This window comes from Paramormyrops kingsleyae, chromosome 3 (genome assembly GCF_048594095.1).
Source record: "Paramormyrops kingsleyae isolate MSU_618 chromosome 3, PKINGS_0.4, whole genome shotgun sequence".
NCBI classification, from domain to species: domain Eukaryota; kingdom Metazoa; phylum Chordata; class Actinopteri; order Osteoglossiformes; family Mormyridae; genus Paramormyrops; species Paramormyrops kingsleyae.
In genome coordinates, this window is record NC_132799.1 from 34290223 (window position 1) to 34313233 (window position 23011).

The 23011-nt window shown below is 41.6% G+C and overlaps 1 gene segment (V, D, J or C); it reads right to left on the reverse strand.

Moving 5' to 3' along the window:
- Nucleotides 1-6020: 6020 nt before the first annotated feature.
- On the reverse strand, nt 6021-10537 carry LOC140588267 (Ig kappa chain V-V region MOPC 21-like). The segment is given in 4 exon segments: nt 6021-6563; nt 7667-7732; nt 10076-10375; nt 10477-10537. Coding segments are annotated over 4 exon segments (729 nt in total).
- Nucleotides 10538-23011: the final 12474 nt, after the last annotated feature.

Genomic DNA, 23011 nt, shown 5'->3' on the forward strand with positions numbered 1-23011 from the left:
CTGTGGTGATGGGAAGGCAAACCTTGGTGCTCATTCTTGCTGTGAGGTCACAGTTTTTATTAACAATGTTTTAATAACTCTTTCATTTCATTTAATCATTTTTAATTCTTGCTGTCACTTTTCTTGTCCAGTTTCTTGCAAAAATACATCCATCCATCTATTTTTTCCTGTAACCACTTGTCCTGTTCAGGGTGGTGAAGTTCTCCCAGAGGCTACAGGCGTAAGGGAGGGAACAACCCAGGATGGGACACCTACTCATCACAGGACACACTCACAGGCAGTTTGGTAACTTCGATTCACCTGAGGACTGTGAGGGGGAAGCTGGACTACCCAGAGAAACCCTCCAATGACACAGGGAGAGCATGCAAACCCTAAACACATGTAGCCATGGCAGAGACTCAGACACTGATAACCAGTGTTGTCATCTTACTTTAAAAAAGTAATTAGTTACAGTTACAAATTACTTCTGCCAAAAAGTAATTGAGTTAGTAACTCCGTTACCACACTGTAAAAGTAATTAGTTACTCAGCAACATAACTGACATTATTTTTTATGTTCTACAGGGCATACAGTATGTTATATAACATCTTTAACGTCAAAGATGTTTACAATAACTGATTGAAGAATAAAAACAGTATTTTAGAACATTTGGTATTTATTTGAACTTAGCTTGCAGCCTGCCATATGATATGCCTAGAAATAAAAAACATATAAAAAATAAAAATTGAAAATAAAATTCAAGTGCAAAATTAAGACACACAAATGTAAACTTGGGTAAAAAGAAACAAAGGAAAATCTAGCCTTTAAGTACTGCAGTTACTCTGTAACTGTATTAGGGGTGTGCAAAGCAGCCGGTATTTGTATCTGTATTTGTATTTGTTGAGGCGGGAAAAGTATTTGTATTTGTATTCGAGTAAAATTCAAAATAGGCGTAAAAATCCTGTTTTTTTGCGTTGCACTTCTAATTTACGTTACAGTGTAAGTATTCTTTAATTATATCTATTATAACAATTATGGATATGCAGTAGACAGAGTAACTTAAACGTACCATATAACTCCTACAAGTGCATACAATTCGACACAACTACACAAGCATTGTTTTAACCTTTTTAACCAAACGTTAACGTTACTCTGTCAACAGCCTATTGTCTAAATTACCGAGCTAACAGAGCTACGTAAACAGAGCGAACATGAGAGCACCTGATTGCAGACGTCAATAATGCAGCGTAATGGAATAATCTCCCGATCAAACTCCGCTTCCCGAAAGTTATAAACTGCCTCCGGAACCCAGTTAAGGTACAAAAATAGTGATACAGTTAAGTCTTTTTTTCGCTCAGCCGAGCCTTCTCTGTTGCTGTGTGGAGCAGCCTGTGTCAGTCACCTCTTTTACTCCCCCCCCGACTCCTGAACTCACTCACTCACTCACTCATCCGGGCATGCACTGCGGTCTCAAGAGGAAACGCAGCTTTTTGATATAAAGTTTTTCTTGTTCCCGAATACAAATATTTTTTAAAGTATTTGTTCGAAATAAGTATTCGTAAAAAACACATTATTTGTGCCTTTCCGAATACCGTATTCGGGTTCGGCTCCACCCCTAAACTGTATATTAGGCCTACTGCACAATAAACGGAACACTATCCTACTCTTAAATATTCCGAAAAGTAACCAAATTAAATATTGAAAATAAATAATGTTAACACACTTTGCATTTAAGACCCGAAAAATCGAGCGATGCTTGTTTTAACGCAGTGTCTCCGTCTCCTTCGCAGGAGCTCACGCTAGCTGCATTTGGGCTTGGGGTCTGGTTAGCAGCAGCAACAAGTTTCGTGTTAGCATGTGTAGATGTAAGGTGCTTCATAAGGTTAGAGTTGCTTGAGGTAGACGTGGATAATATATTTTTTCCTGGGCATAGCGTGCATGATACATATACATTATTGCCTTTAATTTCGACGAGGGAGAAGTAGTGCCGGTACTTCCAGTTCGGGAACGCTACCTTTGAATTTCCCTGGCTCGTCGCCATTGTCGCTGTCCAGTGTGTTCAGAGGTAGTGGAAGTCAGAGTGTCAGTGAGCGTGCAGTGAGACACCATGAGCATGGCATCCGCCCACCCAGCCAATCATCATCGCATTTGCAATGGCGTCATCATTATCTCTCGTCAGGCAGCTGATAAAGCCAAAGCTTGACATCTCACGCGTCATTCAACCAAATTTTAGTAACGCGCTACTTAACATTCTCAGTAACGATAACGGCGTTGCAAGTATGGGAAAAATAATTAATTAGATTACTCCGTTACTGAAAAAATAACGCCGTTAGTAACGCCATTATACTTAAACGCCGTTACTCCCAACACTGCTGATAACAGTGCTAATCACTGCACCATCATGCCACTCCTTTAGATAAATACAGCCATTTTTAATTAGAAACAATTGAAACAATAGCTGTAATGAGCTAAATGTAAATTACTGATCGCTATTAATATAGGATCCCTACTGTTGGAGTGCAGTGTGATCAAACCATCTGAAATTATATTTTATATATCGTTATATATAACAGTTGGCCCACTTTGGTGTTTTTTGCAGTTTTACACAATTGTTTTGGTAACATTGATAGTTTTTCTGTTTTTTTGTTCCTGGTCATGTGCACTATGGCTGTAAAACGTGGCTTTGTCTCTTATTGAGAGATCAAACTAATTTCAGGGACACAGCTAGTAGGTGCTCCATACCGTACAAATTGCCGGTTTGGGGGGGGGCATGAACGGATGCATAATGCTTCCCAAGTAAATACAATATTATTATTCATATTCAGTGGCCTTGCTTACTGAATCTGCATGTGTGCGTTACTCACCAGGACAGAGCTGATTTACTCAGTGAACATGGATTATGTTGCTTTCTCCAGGTTCAAGTTAAACTTAGAATACAGCAACAAATTGTCACCCTTTTTTTATGAGGAGGTAATGATAAGTTACCAAACACATTTGATTATATAATTATTTGTTCTACTAAGAACCTAATTTTGCCAACATCAACAATAGCTATGGAATTAGATTCCTGTCTAGTGTATTGTAGGGTTACCATATTTGGTGAGACAAAAAAGACGATGTGTCAGGGGATCAGAATATTAATGAGTTTTTGTGTTCACCGGCCAATCAGGTTGTGCTTTTCTTATGAATATTAATGAGTTTTCCCTAACCACCATGTAAAATAAAAAAGTATGGCAACCAATTAACTCTCACTTTACAATCTACACACAACTGACACAATATACGAGTTTGCTAGTCTTCTTCAACAAAAGTTACAAAACACTAAGCTAAAGTTTGTTAAACGTCAAGTGAACAACGCAATTCACTGTTCACATGAATACAGAGTGAATACGTAGTGGCTGCCGTATATTGAAAATCGGTGCCTTTTCCATCGCTTGGTACTCTGCTGTAACCTACAACACTGGGTCACACGACTTACAGCATTAAACCCGGAAAAACTGTTGATATTAGAAAAACCGCCCGGACAGGGGCCCAGAAATTTGACGTCTTCGGCAAAACCCAGATGTATGGTAACCCTAGTGCACTGGCTCACTGCTAGCTCTGCATCTGGGTCCCCTGTTCCTAACACATCAGCAGCCAATTTATTATGTTCCCCTACAAGTAGGACCCTCTTATGTCTCTAGAACCTGATGGGTTTGTATGTTTGGAGATGCATTTCTGCACACTGCAGTTGTACTGAGCTGTTATTTTTGCACCTGTGGTTCTCCTGTTAGCTCTGAGGAATCTGGCCGTTCTCCTCTGACCGCTCTCATTAACAAGGTGTTTTCAGCTGCAGACCTGCTGTTGCCTGCCAGCTTTTTGTTTATCGCATCATCGTCTGTGGACACTGTAGTAAGTGAGAATCATAGGAAGGTGGCTGTTTCTGTGATGCAGGAACCACCAAGTCTGGTACCAGCTATCAAACCACATTAAAAACCACACCTTAGTCATTCTGATGCTTTAAATGAAAAATCACTCAGACTACATCTTAGCTGATCTAATGCGAAACCGCATAGTAACTAAACCTCGTAACCCTGTTTGCATGCTCCTCATATTGAGTTGCAGCTACATAATTCGCTGTTTGAAGGAGTTGGGTGTTTGGGTTAATGAGCAGGCGTACCTAATAAAGTGGACACTAACTGTACATGTTGTGTGTTTAAACCAGATAAAAGGACTTGATGGATACAGTTATATGTGAAATTATTGAGCTGTTTTCCCAGCACAACTGATTTCTGTGTTTAGACAGAAGAGCTATACTGCCCCTTAAAGGTGAAACACAGTAACTACACTGACACTGAAACTGAGGGAAAAGGGTGTTTCGCATTGGTTTTAGTGTGGATTTTTTATTTGCTGTAACTTTCACACTCAATTTTCTTAAATACTGAGCATAGCTGAAGTAAGATATTTTCTCACGAGATAAAACAGAGCTTAAGACACTGGATTTTGGTCATAGCTGAATTTAGCTAAAATCTGCAGTTACCGTGTGTTGCCTCTGTAGGGCAGTATAGCAGAGCTTTACCATCAGTGTATGTCCAGACCGTCTGCTGTAGGCGCTTCAGTGATCAAAGCTATACATGATACTCCCCACTAAAACTGCCATTAATCCTAAAATAAATTAATAAATAAATAAGATAAATAGCTAAGAATATGCATGTAACTTGTGCTGTAAAGCATTAACAATTTATATTTATGCTCTTATGTACTGTTATTTGTATTTTAGAATTATAAGTATATTATGAAATTTCATCAAAAAAAAAATTAAACAAAATGAAGCTGGGAGGGTAAATTAGCCATCAGCTGTGGGCAGCTGGGAGGGTATATTAGCCGTCGGCCGTGGGCAGCGGAGAAGGTAAATTAGCCTTTGGCTGTGGGCAGTGGGGAAGGTAAATTAGCCGTCTGCTTTGGGCAGCTGGGAGGGTATATGAGCTCTTGGCTATGGCAGCTGGGGTGGTATATTAGCCATTGGCTGTGGACAGCTGAGAGGGTATATTAGCCAGGGTTACCAAGCAGCGATACCCATCTATTTGTATCACGTCTGGATTTTGTACAAATCATTCGTTTTCCAAACCCACTTGTTCTATGCAGCATCATGATGGTCCAGAGCTCATCCCTGAAACAATGAGCACAAGGCAGGGAATAACCCAGGACAGGGTGCCAGCCCACCACGGGGCACGAAGCCATTCACACCTACAGACAATGTGGCATCTCCAATTCATGTTTTGGGGCAATGGGGGCAGGAAACAGCCCAAAATGTCATGCAGAGAATCTGCAAACTCAGCCAAGGTGGAGATCCTGGTCTCCCTGCGGCCCTTGGACCAACCTTACTCTGTTCAAACAAATAGGGATGTTGTTTCTCTAGTAGTTAAACTATGTTGATATATGTGATTATGAAATTATTCTAAAATCAGACGAAAATGACAGATTTTTCCTTACAAACCAAATAATTGTCCATGTACTATAGTTTAAGAGGTACTGATGTACCCAGTGAGTACTTGACATTTCCGTTTCCTGTCCCCTGATCAGAAATGGCGTCAGTCCCGCCCCCTCACAGCTGCCCCAGTCCAGCCTGTTTTAAGACCTGAAACTAAACTCTCAGCCGTTGGACCGAAATTCATATTTGCATAAACTGAGCAGGACGGTTCTGCTGCCCCCAGAGTAGAGCAGGCAAATGTCCCCCAGTCCCCCTGGGGTTAGAGTGAGGTGGGGGCTCAGCCCGTATCTCAGAGCAGCAGATTGTCTCACACGATAACTGACTGTCTTTGCTGTTTAATTAATTGTTTATTTTATTTTGGATTCAATGTGACAATATACTTCTTAAGAAAAGGTATACTTTCCATTTTAAATAATTGTCGTATGTGAAATGAGTTTAGAATTGTTTTCAAATCTGTTTAATGAAGAAATTAAAAGTCTCTCAAAGGGATGATTTTGTACTTTTGACAGAAAGAAACATAACAATGTTTATATTACTGTGTGCTTGTTAAAATAACCAACATTGATGACAGTTTGTCAGACAGAATGAAATATTTATTTATCTGCAGCATTCAGGAATAAAACACACAAGATAATACAAGGAGACACAAAAGCCTGTAAAACATTAGTAAAGATTTTCACTCATGGATCATGCAAAGCACGTTATTTTCTCTATGAAATCAGTAAATCAGAAGCGTGTAGCACAGCACAGTAAAAACACAGTAATCAGCCACTCATCACAGTTGACGCTGAGCTCATCTACTCTGAACAGTCGGCCCTCTTCAGCGTTTGAGTGACAGCAGCCTGGGAGCCCTGATTGGCCTCACAGACCACTGAACCCACCTTCTTCCACTCGTCCGCAGTGAGGCTCAGGCTGCTGCTCCAGCTGTACAGGCCATCCTTCTCCAGGAGCCCGCGGCTCGTCTCCACGGCTTTGCTGCTACCGTCCACCTTCCAGCTCAGCTTCCAGTCGGAGGGGAAGCCCTTGTTGGCCAGGCACATCAGGGTGGCCGTGTTCTTGCTGGACAACTCCACACTGGAGGGGGGCAGGACCGTCAGGGTGGGGGCTGTGTTACCTAGGGGACACCAAAGGGACTTTAGGTCAGAGTCCAAGGCAAACTTTAAGTACTGTATAGCAAGATATACTAACTGCAGTATGACATAGTGGACTGAATGTATAAATTAAAAATCCTGCATGTGATAAGACAGACGTTTTCATAATATCCAAAGTAAATAATGTTGCCTTTTATTTCTATTTTATGGGTTTTTGAGACGAACACTTAAAAGACATGTGAGGTATAAAACCCTAAAAGTGAACGATGTTAACATCTTTCACCAATTATTATGTTCAACTCGCTATGTTGATGCTACATTATATATAACAATCATATTATTTATTTTAATTAACATCTTATCTTCCATACAGTTGTGACCATTAATTGACTCGTCTAGATACTTTTTGCAATACTACCTAGTATCTTACTGAACATGAGAGAAATGCACCACAAACGTTAATCTACAAAGTAGGGTAACACTTTACTTGAGGGCACAAATAATGTAGTAGTATACTCCTACTTAATGAATTAATTAACTGCTGATCCTATGTTTGTTCATCATTCATCAATCATGACAGTTCATGTAATTCATTGAGGAATCATAACAGATCATTTGCTTGTAAATAATAACTAACTATTTGTGCTCCTTCAGGTGAAGTGTTACCCAAAGTAGTGTCTAAGGAACGATGAGCAATAAACAGAAGAAGATCCACCAGTAATAATCGCCTTATTTCATTAAAACTATATGTGTCAACTTATTGCCAAGGTAGAACTCTGACTGATCCTAATATTAATATTAATACTAATATTCAAACAACAATATAACAGAGCTACACTTAATTCCAACATTCAGTTCGGTGTCACTGTCGGAAGATCACCTTAGAGATTCGCAGAGCGTCAATCAGTGTATGAAAACATCACAGTACAGGAAACTAACAAACCCTTTCAAAAACACCTAACATTTGTTTATGGGTTTGAAATTGCCAAGCAAATATAGTCTTGAATATTTATCATTCAATTCATATTCTTATTGAAGTCAGAAATCTGAGCATATAATAAAAAACTCAACGGTGTGTATTAAATATTTCTACTTGCATTTTGTAGATTAAAAGCTGTATACTTACTGCCAACATCCAGTCTGGTCCCGCCACCGAAAGTCCACCACAGTGATTGAATCTGATTGACACGCCGTACAAAAACCTCCCAGCGCTACAGCTGCGTTTCCTGTTGCAGTAAATACATTTATGGACGATTAATTCCCTACTTACACCCACAATTAATAAGATGCATGTGGCAGGTATGTTTCTCTTTCCACTAATGTAGAAATCACCATAATTTATAACACTCTGTTGAAACCAATATGGCTTGCAGAAATAAATAATTCTGCCCTGTTAAATTCTGTTAAATGCCGTTGATTTGTGGAGTCCCAGATTTTCCCGTATTTCTCCATAATGTCCTTCAAATGGATCCAGTGTGATGTAGACATTATACTGTATGTAAATTTCTGCCCAGATGATAGAAACTGCAAAGCTTCAGAATTACTGGGTTCCCTAATGTCAAGTGAGATCACAGCACTCTCTTCATAATAAGAAACTGTATGTACAGGAACCTACTGTAACCAGATGGAGTATTTGCATAGAAACGCTATTGTGTTGTAATGGAATCACATGCTTCAGTAGCTCAGCCAGCAGCCTTGAGGTTTTCCATCTCGGAGGTTGTGTTCAATGTAATTGCGCAGTATTCCGGGTTACGCGCTCATAATGACATAAATCCGCGCATGCAAGTGTGAATTTTCCCAGTTCAGATTTAGGAAATAGCTAAATGCAGTGGCACATCCAAGACCGTCAACTGTAAAAAGAGCACAAACAATTCAAGTTTGAATGGCTGTTATAGTATGTTTCCAAACAATCACCAAAAAGGGACAAATAGCTATATTCCATTTTGAAACAGCAAAAAGGGAAAAAAAAGGAAATTCAGGTGAATTGATCTCTTTCAAATAGAGTGGTTCTCTGCTATTTCCTTCTCGTGAATCCAGTGCACTTCAATAAAGTTGTAGCCCAGGTCCCACGTGACTCCTGTGGCCTTCAGATTAGCTCAAGAACAACGCATGGAGAACTTAATGGAATGGGTTTCAATGGCCAAGCAGCTGCATCCAAGCCTTACATCACGAAGTGCAATGCAAAGTGTCGGATGCAGTGGCATAAAGCACTGGACTCTATAGCAGTGGAGACTCTGAAGTGACGAATCACGCCTCTCTGTCTGGCAATCTGTTGGAATAGTCTGGGTTTGGCGTTTGCCAGGAGAGCGGTACTTGCCTGGCTGCATTGTGCCAAGTGTAACGTTTGGTGAAGGGGGATTATGGTGTGGGGTTGTTTTTCAGGGGTTGGGTTCTGCCCCTTAGTTCCAGTGAAATGAACTCTTAATGCTGCTGCATTCAAAGTCATTTTGGACAACTTTGTGGGAGCAGTTTGTGGGTGGCCCCTTACTGTTCCAACATGACTGCGCACCAGTGCACAAAGCAAAGTCCATAAATACATGGATGAGCGAGTCTGGTGTGGAGAAACTTAACTGGCCTGCACAGAGCACTGACCTCAATCCCAAAATATCACCTTTGGTATGAATTAGAGTGGAGACTCCAAGCAGGCACTCTTATCCAACATCAGTACATAACCTCACAAAGGCTCTTCTGGAAGAATGATCAAAAATTCCCATAAACACACTACTGAACCTTGTGTACAGCCTTCCCAGAAGAGCTGAAGCTGTTATAGCTGCAAAGGGTGGGCCAACTCCATATTAAATCCTATGCATTAAGAATGGGATGCCATTAAAGTTCATGTGTAAAGGCTGGTCTCCCAATACTTTCGACAATATAGTGCAGCTTATTATAGTGTCGCTGCTACCTCTCATTGGCTCGTTTTGGGCAGTTCATCATAAACTTTAATGAGTCTATATTTGTCCTTGAGAGAAAATGACTTTCATGTTCCTGTCATGTTTTCTGTGCCGGCATCATTGGCCTCAGGTAGCCAGTCAGACGCAGACGGGCTACTGCAAGGCAAAGTATGCAAGCAAAAAAAAAAATTACTGTAGTTTTAATAATTTCCATATATTGTCATGTGCAAAAATAAATAATAAAAATAAACACTGTTAGGAGGCTACTTGATTACTATAAGTGAGGTATTTATACAGTATTTGTACGAGAATGATTCTCTCCCAAGCTTTTTGATCCATATAAGAGGTTGATCAGTATAGCTGGGATCACTATAAGCAGTTTCTGGTATAAAAATAGAGTAGTTTATTTTGATATGTGCCGTGGCTGCTATATTTCATATTTTATTTTGATACACTTACAATTAGGCTATTTGGTATCTTATTTAAAAATACATTTTGATGTATCTTTACCCATCCCTGGGTGAATGATGATCTTGCCCGTCAGCACCTGCAGTGAGTCCCAGCTGCCGCAGTGCAGTCACTGTGCAGCCTGACTGAGGGAGGTTTTTGTACGGCTCTGTAACACTGTGTAAACAAATAATTATGGTAAGTCTGACAGTAATAATCTCCTGCATCTTCATCCTGGACTCCACTGATGGTCAGAGTGAAGTCAGTACTAGATCCACTGCCACTGAATCGAGACGGAGTCCCAGAATTACGGGTACTTGCAAAATATATTAAGAGTTTAGGAGCTTCTCCAGGTTTCTTCTGGTGCCAGGCTACATAGATATTATTTTTATAAACATAAACTGGGCTGCTGGTTTTACAGTGTATAATTACTGTGTGTCCTGGGGAAATCAATATCAGCTCTGGAGTCTGAGTCATAGTCACTCGTCCTCTGGATTCTGAAAAAATAAATAAAACATATTTAATACTGGATGAACATACAAAATTCACAACTAATGAAGCAGTTTGTTACAAAAAAGACAAGCTTGTTCTGTTTTACCATGAGTGAGGATGAAGAGCAAGATGCTGAGGCTGATCAAAGTCATGTTTGTTTGGAGTCTGTTGTGATGAAGGGCAGCTGTCAGTCATGAAGTGTTAAACCTCCTGGAATATAAACCCTCCCAGAGCACTGAGGCAAGAGCTGAAAATGCAAAGTATCTTCTGAATGTCATCATAACCTCAGAGGAAACATGAAACTTTTGTTTCAGCTGGTGTTTTAAGAATCCAACATGCACAATCCCTCAAAGAGAGAGAGATCGGCTAATGCGGCGTGTAATGCAGCAGCGAACCTGCAATAATTGCTTTTAGATAATGTGTTGTTGTGAACGTGTGCTGAAAAAATACAATTGAACGGAGTACAGTACTGTACTGTATTATAGTGTATTTGAATAATATACAAAATAATTGTACAGTACTGTATCCAGGGGCGCCGTAAGGGGGAGGAAAGCTAGGACGATTCCAAGGGCCCCTGAGTGACAGGGGCCCTAAAAAATTAGGAAAATAACTGGATTGGTTTGGACTTCGGGGCCTAATATGATATGCTTTCATGGGGCCCAAAATCTCTAGCAACGCCCCTGACTGTATCATAACTGCAGAGGAAACATGAATCTTTTGATGTTTAAAATGATGGCATCAAAGAAGGCAGATCTTCCGATGGTCGTTAAATGCCTTTTTAGTGTGACATGTTTATACAGTGAGTTTAACTGTTCAGTGATGTTTTATATTGATTTATTCAGTCATAGATACAAACACACCAGGCAAACCAGCAAAACAAATGCATTCAAAATGAAGGGGTAACGCTTTACTTGAGGGAGCACAAATACTTAGTAGTAACTCATTTACTACTGAAGTACAGATCATGAACAAATATAATAGGTACTTGATAAAATATCTGGCATGATTCATTAATGATGAATGAACATGAGTTTAGTGTGTAAGTAAGACTTAATTTGTGGTTAATTAATAGATAAGTAATAGCGTAATATTATATTAGTGCCCCTTCAACTAAAATGTTAACAATGATGGTTCTCTGGCTCTGTGATGAAATTGCCGTCTCTGTTCTTTAATATCATAGGCAGGGCCCCAGTTGTCATGGGATACACATGGATGCCACCCCCATGTGGAAAAAAATTACAAAAAACATCCCTTTTGAAAATATGCCATCCCCCTCACCTATAAACTGTTCTGTCTAATTTTACTCATATAAAGGGAAGTCTACTGACTGTATTGGGGGACTCTGGTCTGAAACACAACCTAATCCAGACCATGCAGTAATCTTGAGCACTGCCCGTGTGTATTGGAGAGGATAAGAGACTGATCACAGGCTTGGGTGTGAGGGGGTTTAATAGGGAAATAGAAATGTACACTCACCTAAAGGATTATTAGGAACACCATACTAATACGGTGTTTGACCCCCTTTCGCCTTCAGAACTGCCTTAATTCTACGTGGCATTGATTCAACAAGGTGCTGAAAGCATTCTTTAGAAATGTTGGCCCATATTGATAGGATAGCATCTTGCAGTTGATGGAGATTTGTGGGATGCACATCCAGGGCATGAAGCTCCCGTTCCACCACATCCCAAAGATGTTCTATTGGGTTGAGATCTGGTGACTGTGGGGGCCATTTTAGTACAGTGAACTCATTGTCATGTTCAAGAAACCAATTTGAAATGATTCAAGCTTTGTGACATGGTGCATTATCCTGCTGGAAGTAGCCATCAGAGGATGGGTACATGGTGGTCATAAAGGGATGGAAATGGTCAGAAACAATGCTCAGGTAGGCCGTGGCATTTAAACGATGCCCAATTGGCACTAAGGGGCCTAAAGTGTGCCAAGAAAACATCCCCCACACCATTACACCACCACCACCAGCCTGCACAGTGGTAACAAGGCATGATGGATCCATGTTCTCATTCTGTTTACACCAAATTCTGACTCTACCATTTGAATGTCTCAACAGAAATCGAGACTCATCAGACCAGGCAACATTTTTCCAGTCTTCAACCGTCCAATTTTGGTGAGCTCGTGCAAATTGTAGCCTCTTTTTCCTATTTGTAGTGGAGATGAGTGGTACCCGGTGGGGTCTTCTGCTGTTGTAGCCCATCCGCCTCAAGGTTGTGCGTGTTGTGGCTTCACAAATGCTTTGCTGCATACCTCGGTTGTAACGAGTGGTTATTTCAGTCAAAGTTGCTCTTCTATCAGCTTGAATCAGTCGGCCCATTCTCCTCTGACCTCTAGCATCAACAAGGCATTTTCGCCCACAGGACTGCCGCATACTGGATGTTTTTCCCTTTGCACACCATTCTTTGTAAACCCTAGAAATGGTTGTGCGTGAAAATCCCAGTAACTGAGCAGATTGTGAAATACTCAGACCGGCCCGTCTGGCACCAACAACCATGCCACGTTCAAAATTGCTTAAATCACCTTTATTTCCCATTCTGACATTCAGTTTGGAGTTCAGGAGATTGTCTTGACCAGGACCACACCCCTAAATGCATTGAAGCAACTGCCATGTGATTGGTTGATTAGATAATTGCATTAATGAGAAATTGAACAGGTGTTCTTAATAATCCTTTAGGTGAGTGTATATCTCTCTAACTGAAGGCAGGCTACTTGAGGACAGTGCTGGACTTGGGACGGGGCCCTGGTGTCCCAGTCAGCCTGAGGTGGGGGGGGCAGTAACAGGGGTCCTTTCACAGGCAGCCTCTTTGGGGGGGTCTGTGTTACACAGAGAAACACACGCCTGTCAGCTCCTATCCCCCAGAACATAGATGTAGAAAAGTACACTGGCCACTCTAGACTGCACACACTGAAAGATCAGAGCTTCCTCAGACAGTAGGCTCTGCTCTCTGTGTGTCTGCCCAGTCCAGGCTGCTCTTCATGTGGACCCCCAGGTATTTAAAGCACTAATGTTTGTGAGGAAATGCATCTTGCCTATTTTAACTGTTTTCTTAAGTCAGCATCACTTAGTGATTATCTCTAGGGTGATTAACTGCATATACTGTATTAGTCATCTCTCTCCTGTACAAGTCCTGTCTCTGCTATATGAGTCCTCTCTCTGCTCAGAGTCTCTCTGCTCTCTTGAACAGCAGAGAGAGGACTTGTACAGCAGAGATAGGACTTGTACAGCAGTGAGATGACTTATATAGTACTCATATGAGTACTCTCTCTGCAAAATGAGTATTATCTCTGCTATATGAGTCCTCTCTCTGCTGGACAAGTCCTTTGTCTGCTATATGAGTCCTCTCTCTGCTGAACAAGTCTTCTCTCTGCTCAGAGAGTCTCATAGCAGTATCTGCAGCAGAGAGATGACTCGTATAGTACTCATATGAGTAGTCTCTCTACATTATGAGTACTGTCTCTGCTATATGAGTCCTCTCTCTGCTGGACAAGTCCTTTCTCTGCTATATGAGTCCTCTCTCTGCTGAACAAGTCTTCTCTCTGCTCAGAGAGTCTCATTGCAGTATCTGCAGCAGAGATGACTCATATAGTACTCATATGAGTACTCTCTCTGCAATGTGAGTACTCACTCTGCGATATTAGTCACCTGTCTGCTGTACAAGTCCTATCTCTGCTATATCAGTCTTCTCTCTGAGGTACAAGTCTTCTCTTGGCTGAGAGTCTCATAGCAGTCTCTGCAGCAGAGAGATGACTCATATAGCAGAGAGGACTCATATAGTACTCATATGAGTACTGTATCTGCAAAATGAGCACTCTCTATGCTATATTAGTCCTCTCTATGCTGGACAAGTCCTTTCTCTGCTATATGAGTCCTCTCTCTGCTGAACAAGTCTTCTCTCTGCTCAGAGAGTCTCTCTGCTCTCTTGAACAGCAGAGAGTGGACTTGAACAGCAGAGAGATGACTCATAGTACTGATATGTGAACTCTCTGCAATATGAGTACTATTTCTGCTATATGAGTCCTCTCTCTGCTGGACAAGTCCTTTGTCTGCTATATGAGTCCTCTCTCTGCTGAACAAGTCTTCTCTCTGCTCAGAGAGTCTCATAGGAGTGTCTGCAGCAGAGAGATGACTCGTATAGTACTCATATGAGTAGTCTCTCTACATTATGAGTACTGTCTCTGCTATATGAGTCCTCTCTCTGCTGGACAAGTCCTTTCTCTGCTATATGAGTCCTCTCTCTGCTGAACAAGTCTTCTCTGCTCAGAGAGTCTCATAGCAGTATCTGCAGCAGAGAGATGACTCATTTAGTACTCATATGAGTACTATCTCTGCAATATGAGTACTTTCTCTGCTATATTAGTCATCTCTCTCCTGTACAAGTCCTGTCTCTGCTATATGAGTCCTCTATCTGCTGTACAAGTCCTCTCTCTGCTCAGAGTCTCTCTGCTCTCTTGAACAGCAGAGCGAGGACTTGTACAGCAGAGAGATGACTCATATAGCAGAGAGGACTGATATAGTACTCATATGAGTACTCTCTCTGAAAAATGAGTACTCTCTATGCTATATTAGTCATCTCTCTGCTGTAAAAGTCCTCTCTCTGCTCAGAGTCTCTCTGCTCTCTTGAACAGCAGAGAGTGGACTTGTACAGCAGACGTAGGACTAGTACAGCATGGAGATGACTCATAGTACTCATATGAGTACTCTCTGCAATTTAAGTACTATCTCTGCTATATAAGTCCTCTCTCTGCTGGACAAGTCTTTTCTCTGCTATATGAGTCCTCTCTGCTGAACAAGTCTTCTCTCTGCTCAGAGAGTCTCAAAGCAGTATCTGCAGCAGAGAAATGACTCATATAGTACTAATATGAGTACTCTCTCTGCAAAATGAGTACTATCTCTGCTATATGAGGCCTCTCTCTGCTGGACAAGTCCAATCTCTGCTATATGAGTCCTCTCTTTGCTGATCAAGTCCTCCCTCTGCTCAGAGAGTCTCATTGCAGTCTCTGCAGCAGAGAGATGACTCATATAGCAGAGAGGACTCATAATGTACTCATATGAGTACTGTATCTGCAAAATGAGTACTATATATGCTATATTAGTCATCTCTCTGCTGTAAAAGTCCTCTCTCTGCTCAGAGTCTCTCTGCTCTCTTGAACAGCAGAGAGTGGACTTGTACAGCAGAGATAGGACTTGTACAGCAGAGAGATGACTCATAGTACTCATATGAGTACTAACTGCAATATGAGTACTATGTCTGCTATATGAGTCCTCTATCTGCTGGACAAGTCCTTTCTCTGCTATATGAGTCCTCTCTCTGCTGAACAAGTCTTTCTGCTCAGAGAGTCTCATAGCAGTATATGCAGCAGAGAGATGACTCATATAGTACCTATATTAGTACTCTCTCTGCAATATGAGTACTCTCTCTGCTATATTAGTCATCTCTCTGCTGTACAAGTCCTATCTCTGCTAAATTAGTCCTCTCTCTGCTGAACAAGTCTTCTCTCTGCTCAGAGAGTCTCATTGCAGTCTCTGCAGCAGATAGATGACTCATATAGCAGAGAGGACTGATATAGTACTCATATGAGTACTCTCTCTGAAAAATGAGTACTCTCTATGCTATATTAGTCATCTCTCTGCTGTAAAAGTCCTCTCTCTGCTCAGAGTCTCTCTGCTCTCTTGAACAGCAGAGAGTGGACTTGTACAGCAGAGATAGGACTTGTACAGCAGAGAGATGACTCATAGTACTCATATGAGTACTCTCTGCAATTTGAGTACTATCTCTGCTATATAAGTCCTCTCTGCTGGACAAGTCCTTTCTCTGCTATATGAGTCCTCTCTCTGCTGAACAAGTCTTCTCTCTGCTCAGAGAGTCTCATTGCAGTATCTGCAGCAGAGATGACTCATATAGTACTCATATGAGTACTTTCTCTGCAATGTGAGTACTCACTCTGCGATATTAGTCATCTGTCTGCTGTACAAGTCCTATCTCTGCTATATCAGTCTTCTCTCTGAGGTACAAGTCTTCTCTTGGCTGAGAGAGTCTCATAGCAGTCTCTGCAGCAGAGAGATGACTCATATAGCAGAGAGGACTCATATAGTACTCATATGAGTACTGTATCTGCAAAATGAGCACTCTCAATGCTATATGAGTCCTCTCTCTGCTGGACAAGTCCTTTCTCTGCTATATGAGTCCTCTCTCTGCTGAACAAGTCTTCTCTCTGCTCAGAGAGTCTCATAGCAGTATCTGCAGCAGAGAGATGACTCGTATAGTACTCATATGAGTAGTCTCTCTACATTATGAGTACTGTCTCTGCTATATGAGTCCTCTCTCTGCTGGACAAGTCCTTTCTCTGCTATATGAGTCCTCTCTCTGCTGAACAAGTCTTCTCTCTGCTCAGAGAGTCTCATAGCAGTATCTGCAGCAGAGAGATGACTCATTTAGTACTCATATGAGTACTATCTCTGCAATATGAGTACTTTCTCTGCTATATTAGTCATCTCTCTCCTGTACAAGTCCTGTCTCTGCTATATGAGTCCTCTATCTGCTGTACAAGTCCTCTCTCTGCTCAGAGTCTCTCTGCTCTCTTGAACAGCAGAGCGAGGACTTGTACAGCAGAGATAGGACTTGTACAGCAGAGAGATGACTCATATAGCAGAGAGGACTGATATAGTACTCATATGAGTACTCTCTCTGAAAAATGAGTACTCTCTATGCTATATTAGTCATCTCTGCTGTAAAAGTCCTCTCTCTGCTCAGAGTCTCTCTGCTCTCTTGAACAGCAGAGAGTGGACTTGTACAGCAGACATAGGACTAGTACAGCAGAGAGATGACTCATAGTACTCATATGAGTACTCTCTGCAATTTAAGTACTATCTCTGCTATATAAGTCCTCTCTCTGCTGGACAAGTCTTTTCTCTGCTATATGAGTCCTCTCTGCTGAACAAGTCTTCTCTCTGCTCAGAGAGTCTCAAAGCAGTATCTGCAGCAGAGAAATGACTCATATAGTACTAATATGAGTACTCTCTCTGCAAAATGAGTACTATCTCTGCTATATGAGGCCTCTCTCTGCTGGACAAGTCCAATCTCTGCTATATGAGTCCTCTCTTTGCTGATCAAGTCCTCCCTCTGCTCAGAGAGTCTCATTGCAGTCTCTGCAGCAGAGAGATGACTCATATAGCAGAGAGGACTCATAATGTACTCATATGAGTACTGTATCTGCAAAATGAGTACTATATATGCTATATTAGTCATCTCTCTGCTGTAAAAGTCCTCTCTCTGCTCAGAGTCTCTCTGCTCTCTTGAACAGCAGAGAGTGGACTTGTACAGTAGAGATAGGACTTGTACAGCAGAGAGATGACTCATAGTACTCATATGAGTACTAACTGCAATATGAGAACTATGTCTGCTATATGAGTCCTCTATCTGCTGGACAAGTCCTTTCTCTGCTATATGAGTCCTCTCTCTGCTGAACAAGTCTTCTTTCTGCTCAGAGAGTCTCATAGCAGTATATGCAGCAGAGAGATGACTCATATAGTACCTATATTAGTACTCTCTCTGCAATATGAGTACTCTCTCTGCTATATTAGTCATCTCTCTGCTGTACAAGTCCTATCTCTGCTAAATTAGTCCTCTCTCTGCTGAACAAGTCTTCTCTCTGCTCAGAGAGTCTCATTGCAGTCTCTGCAGCAGATAGATGACTCATATAGCAGAGAGGACTGATATAGTACTCATATGAGTACTCTCTCTGAAAAATGAGTACTCTCTATGCTATATTAGTCATCTCTCTGCTGTAAAAGTCCTCTCTCTGCTCAGAGTCTCTCTGCTCTCTTGAACAGCAGCGAGTGGACTTGTACAGCAGAGAGATGACTTGTACAGCAGAGAGATGACTCATAGTACTCATATGAGTACTCTCTGCAATTTGAGTACTATCTCTGCTATATAAGTCCTCTCTCTGCTGGACAAGTCCTTTCTCTGCTATATGAGTCCTCTCTCTGCTGAACAAGTCTTCTCTCTGCTCAGAGAGTCTCATTGCAGTATCTGCAGCAGAGATGACTCATATAGTACTCATATGAGTACTCTCTCTGCAATGTGAGTACTCACTCTGCGATATTAGTCATCTGTCTGCTGTACAAGTCCTATCTCTGCTATATCAGTCTTCTCTCTGAGGTACAAGTCTTCTCTTGGCTGAGAGAGTCTCATAGCAGTCTCTGCAGCAGAGAGATGACTCATATAGCAGAGAGGACTCATATAGTACTCATATGAGTACTGTATCTGCAAAATGAGCACTCTCTATGCTATATTAGTCCTCTCTATGCTGGACAAGTCATTTCTCTGCTATATGAGTCCTCTCTCTGCTGAACAAGTCTTCTCTCTGCTCAGAGAGTCTCATAGCAGTATCTGCAGCAGAGAGATGACTCGTATAGTACTCATATGAGTAGTCTCTCTACATTATGAGTACTGTCTCTGCTATATGAGTCCTCTCTCTGCTGGACAAGTCCTTTCTCTGCTATATGAGTCCTCTCTCTGCTGAACAAGTCTTCTCTCTGCTCAGAGAGTCTCATAGCAGTATCTGCAGCAGAGAGATGACTCATTTAGTACTCATATGAGTACTATCTCTGCAATATGAGTACTTTCTCTGCTATATTAGTCATCTCTCTCCTGTACAAGTCCTGTCTCTGCTATATGAGTCCTCTATCTGCTGTACAAGTCCTCTCTCTGCTCAGAGTCTCTCTGCTCTCTTGAACAGCAGAGCGAGGACTTGTACAGCAGAGATAGGACTTGTACAGCAGAGAGATGACTCATATAGCAGAGAGGACTGATATAGTACTCATATGAGTACTCTCTCTGAAAAATGAGTACTCTCTATGCTATATTAGTCATCTCTGCTGTAAAAGTCCTCTCTCTGCTCAGAGTCTCTCTGCTCTCTTGAACAGCAGAGAGTGGACTTGTACAGCAGACATAGGACTAGTACAGCAGAGAGATGACTCATAGTACTCATATGAGTACTCTCTGCAATTTAAGTACTATCTCTGCTATATAAGTCCTCTCTCTGCTGGACAAGTCTTTTCTCTGCTATATGAGTCCTCTCTGCTGAACAAGTCTTCTCTCTGCTCAGAGAGTCTCAAAGCAGTATCTGCAGCAGAGAAATGACTCATATAGTACTAATATGAGTACTCTCTCTGCAAAATGAGTACTATCTCTGCTATATGAGGCCTCTCTCTGCTGGACAAGTCCAATCTCTGCTATATGAGTCCTCTCTTTGCTGATCAAGTCCTCCCTCTGCTCAGAGAGTCTCATTGCAGTCTCTGCAGCAGAGAGATGACTCATATAGCAGAGAGGACTAATAATGTACTCATATGAGTACTGTATCTGCAAAATGAGTACTATATATGCTATATTAGTCATCTCTCTGCTGTAAAAGTCCTCTCTCTGCTCAGAGTCTCTCTGCTCTCTTGAACAGCAGAGAGTGGACTTGTACAGCAGAGATAGGACTTGTACAGCAGAGAGATGACTCATAGTACTCATATGAGTACTAACTGCAATATGAGTACTATGTCTGCTATATGAGTCCTCTATCTGCTGGACAAGTCCTTTCTCTGCTATATGAGTCCTCTCTCTGCTGAACAAGTCTTCTTTCTGCTCAGAGAGTCTCATAGCAGTATATGCAGCAGAGAGATGACTCATATAGTACCTATATTAGTACTCTCTCTGCAATATGAGTTCTCTCTGCTATACTAGTCATCTCTCTGCTGTACAAGTCCTATCTCTGCTAAATTAGTCCTCTCTCTGCTGAACAAGTCTTCTCTCTGCTCAGAGAGTCTCATTGCAGTCTCTGCAGCAGATAGATGACTCATATAGCAGAGAGGACTGATATAGTACTTATATGAGTACTCTCTCTGAAAAATGAGTACTCTCTATGCTATATTAGTCATCTCTCTGCTGTAAAAGTCCTCTCTCTGCTCAGAGTCTCTCTGCTCTCTTGAACAGCAGAGAGTGGACTTGTACAGCAGAGATAGGACTTGTACAGCAGAGAGATGACTCATAGTACTCATATGAGTACTCTCTGCAATTTGAGTACTATCTCTGCTATATAAGTCCTCTCTCTGCTGGACAAGTCCTTTCTCTGCTATATGAGTCCTCTCTCTGCTGAACAAGTCTTCTCTATGCTCAGAGAGTCTCATTGCAGTATCTGCAGCAGAGATGACACATATAGTACTCATATGAGTACTCTCTCTGCAATGTGAGTACTCACTCTGCGATATTAGTCATCTGTCTGCTGTACAAGTCCTATCTCTGCTATATCAGTCTTCTCTCTGAGGTACAAGTCTTCTCTTGGCTGAGAGAGTCTCATAGCAGTCTCTGCAGCAGAGAGATGACTCATATAGCAGAGAGGACTCATATAGTACTCATATGAGTACTGTATCTGCAAAATGAGCACTCTCTATGCTATATTAGTCCTCTCTCTGCTGGACAAGTCCTTTGTCTGCTATATGAGTCCTCTCTCTGCTGAACAAGTCTTCTCTCTGCTCAGAGAGTCTCTCTGCTCTCTTGAACAGCAGAGAGTGGACTTGAACAGCAGAGAGATGACTCATAGTACTGATATGTGAACTCTCTGCAATATGAGTACTATTTCTGCTATATGAGTCCTCTCTCTGCTGGACAAGTCCTTTGTCTGCTATATGAGTCCTCTCTCTGCTGAACAAGTCTTCTCTCTGCTCAGAGAGTCTCATAGCAGTATCTGCAGCAAAGAGATGACTCGTATAGTACTCATATGAGTAGTCTCTCTACATTATGAGTACTGTCTCTGCTATATGAGTCCTCTCTCTGCTGGACAAGTCCTTTCTCTGCTATATGAGTCCTCTCTCTGCTGAACAAGTCTTCTCTCTGCTCAGAGAGTCTCATAGCAGTATCTGCAGCAGAGAGATGACTCATTTAGTACTCATATGAGTACTATCTCTGCAATATGAGTACTTTCTCTGCTATATTAGTCATCTCTCTCCTGTACAAGTCCTGTCTCTGCTATATGAGTCCTCTATCTGCTGTACAAGTCCTCTCTCTGCTCAGAGTCTCTCTGCTCTCTTGAACAGCAGAGCGAGGACTTGTACAGCAGAGATAGGACTTGTACAGCAGAGAGATGACTCATATAGCAGAGAGGACTGATATAGTACTCATATGAGTACTCTCTCTGAAAAATGAGTACTCTCTATGCTATATTAGTCATCTCTCTGCTGTAAAAGTCCTCTCTCTGCTCAGAGTCTCTCTGCTCTCTTGAACAGCAGAGAGTGGACTTGTACAGCAGACATAGGACTAGTACAGCAGAGAGATGACTCATAGTACTCATATGAGTACTCTCTGCAATTTAAGTACTATCTCTGCTATATAAGTCCTCTCTCTGCTGGACAAGTCTTTTCTCTGCTATATGAGTCCTCTCTGCTGAACAAGTCTTCTCTCTGCTCAGAGAGTCTCAAAGCAGTATCTGCAGCAGAGAAATGACTCATATAGTACTAATATGAGTACTCTCTCTGCAAAATGAGTACTATCTCTGCTATATGAGGCCTCTCTCTGCTGGACAAGTCCAATCTCTGCTATATGAGTCCTCTCTTTGCTGATCAAGTCCTCCCTCTGCTCAGAGAGTCTCATTGCAGTCTCTGCAGCAGAGAGATGACTCATATAGCAGAGAGGACTGATATAGTACTCATATGAGTACTCTCTCTGAAAAATGAGTACTCTCTATGCTATATTAGTCATCTCTCTGCTGTAAAAGTCCTCTCTCTGCTCAGAGTCTCTCTGCTCTCTTGAACAGCAGAGAGTGGACTTGTACAGCAGACATAGGACTAGTACAGCAGAGAGATGACTCATAGTACTCATATGAGTACTCTCTGCAATTTAAGTACTATCTCTGCTATATAAGTCCTCTCTCTGCTGGACAAGTCTTTTCTCTGCTATATGAGTCCTCTCTGCTGAACAAGTCTTCTCTCTGCTCAGAGAGTGTCAAAGCAGTATCTGCAGCAGAGAAATGACTCATATAGTACTAATATGAGTACTCTCTCTGCAAAATGAGTACTATCTCTGCTATATGAGGCCTCTCTCTGCTGGACAAGTCCAATCTCTGCTATATGAGTCCTCTCTTTGCTGATCAAGTCCTCCCTCTGCTCAGAGATTCTCATTGCAGTATATGCAGCAGAGAGATGACTCATATAGTACCTATATTAGTACTCTCTCTGCAATATGAGTACTCTCTCTGCTATATTAGTCATCTCTCTGCTGTACAAGTCCTATCTCTGCTAAATTAGTCCTCTCTCTGCTGAACAAGTCTTCTCTCTGCTCAGAGAGTCTCATTGCAGTCTCTGCAGCAGATAGATGACTCATATAGCAGAGAGGACTAATATAGTACTCATATCAGTACTCTCTCTGAAAAATGAGTACTCTCTATGCTATATTAGTCATCTCTCTGCTGTAAAAGTCCTCTCTCTGCTCAGAGTCTCTCTGCTCTCTTGAACAGCAGAGAGTGGACTTGTACAGCAGAGAGATGACTTGTACAGCAGAGAGATGACTCATAGTACTCATATGAGTACTCTCTGCAATTTGAGTACTATCTCTGCTATATAAGTCCTCTCTCTGCTGGACAAGTCCTTT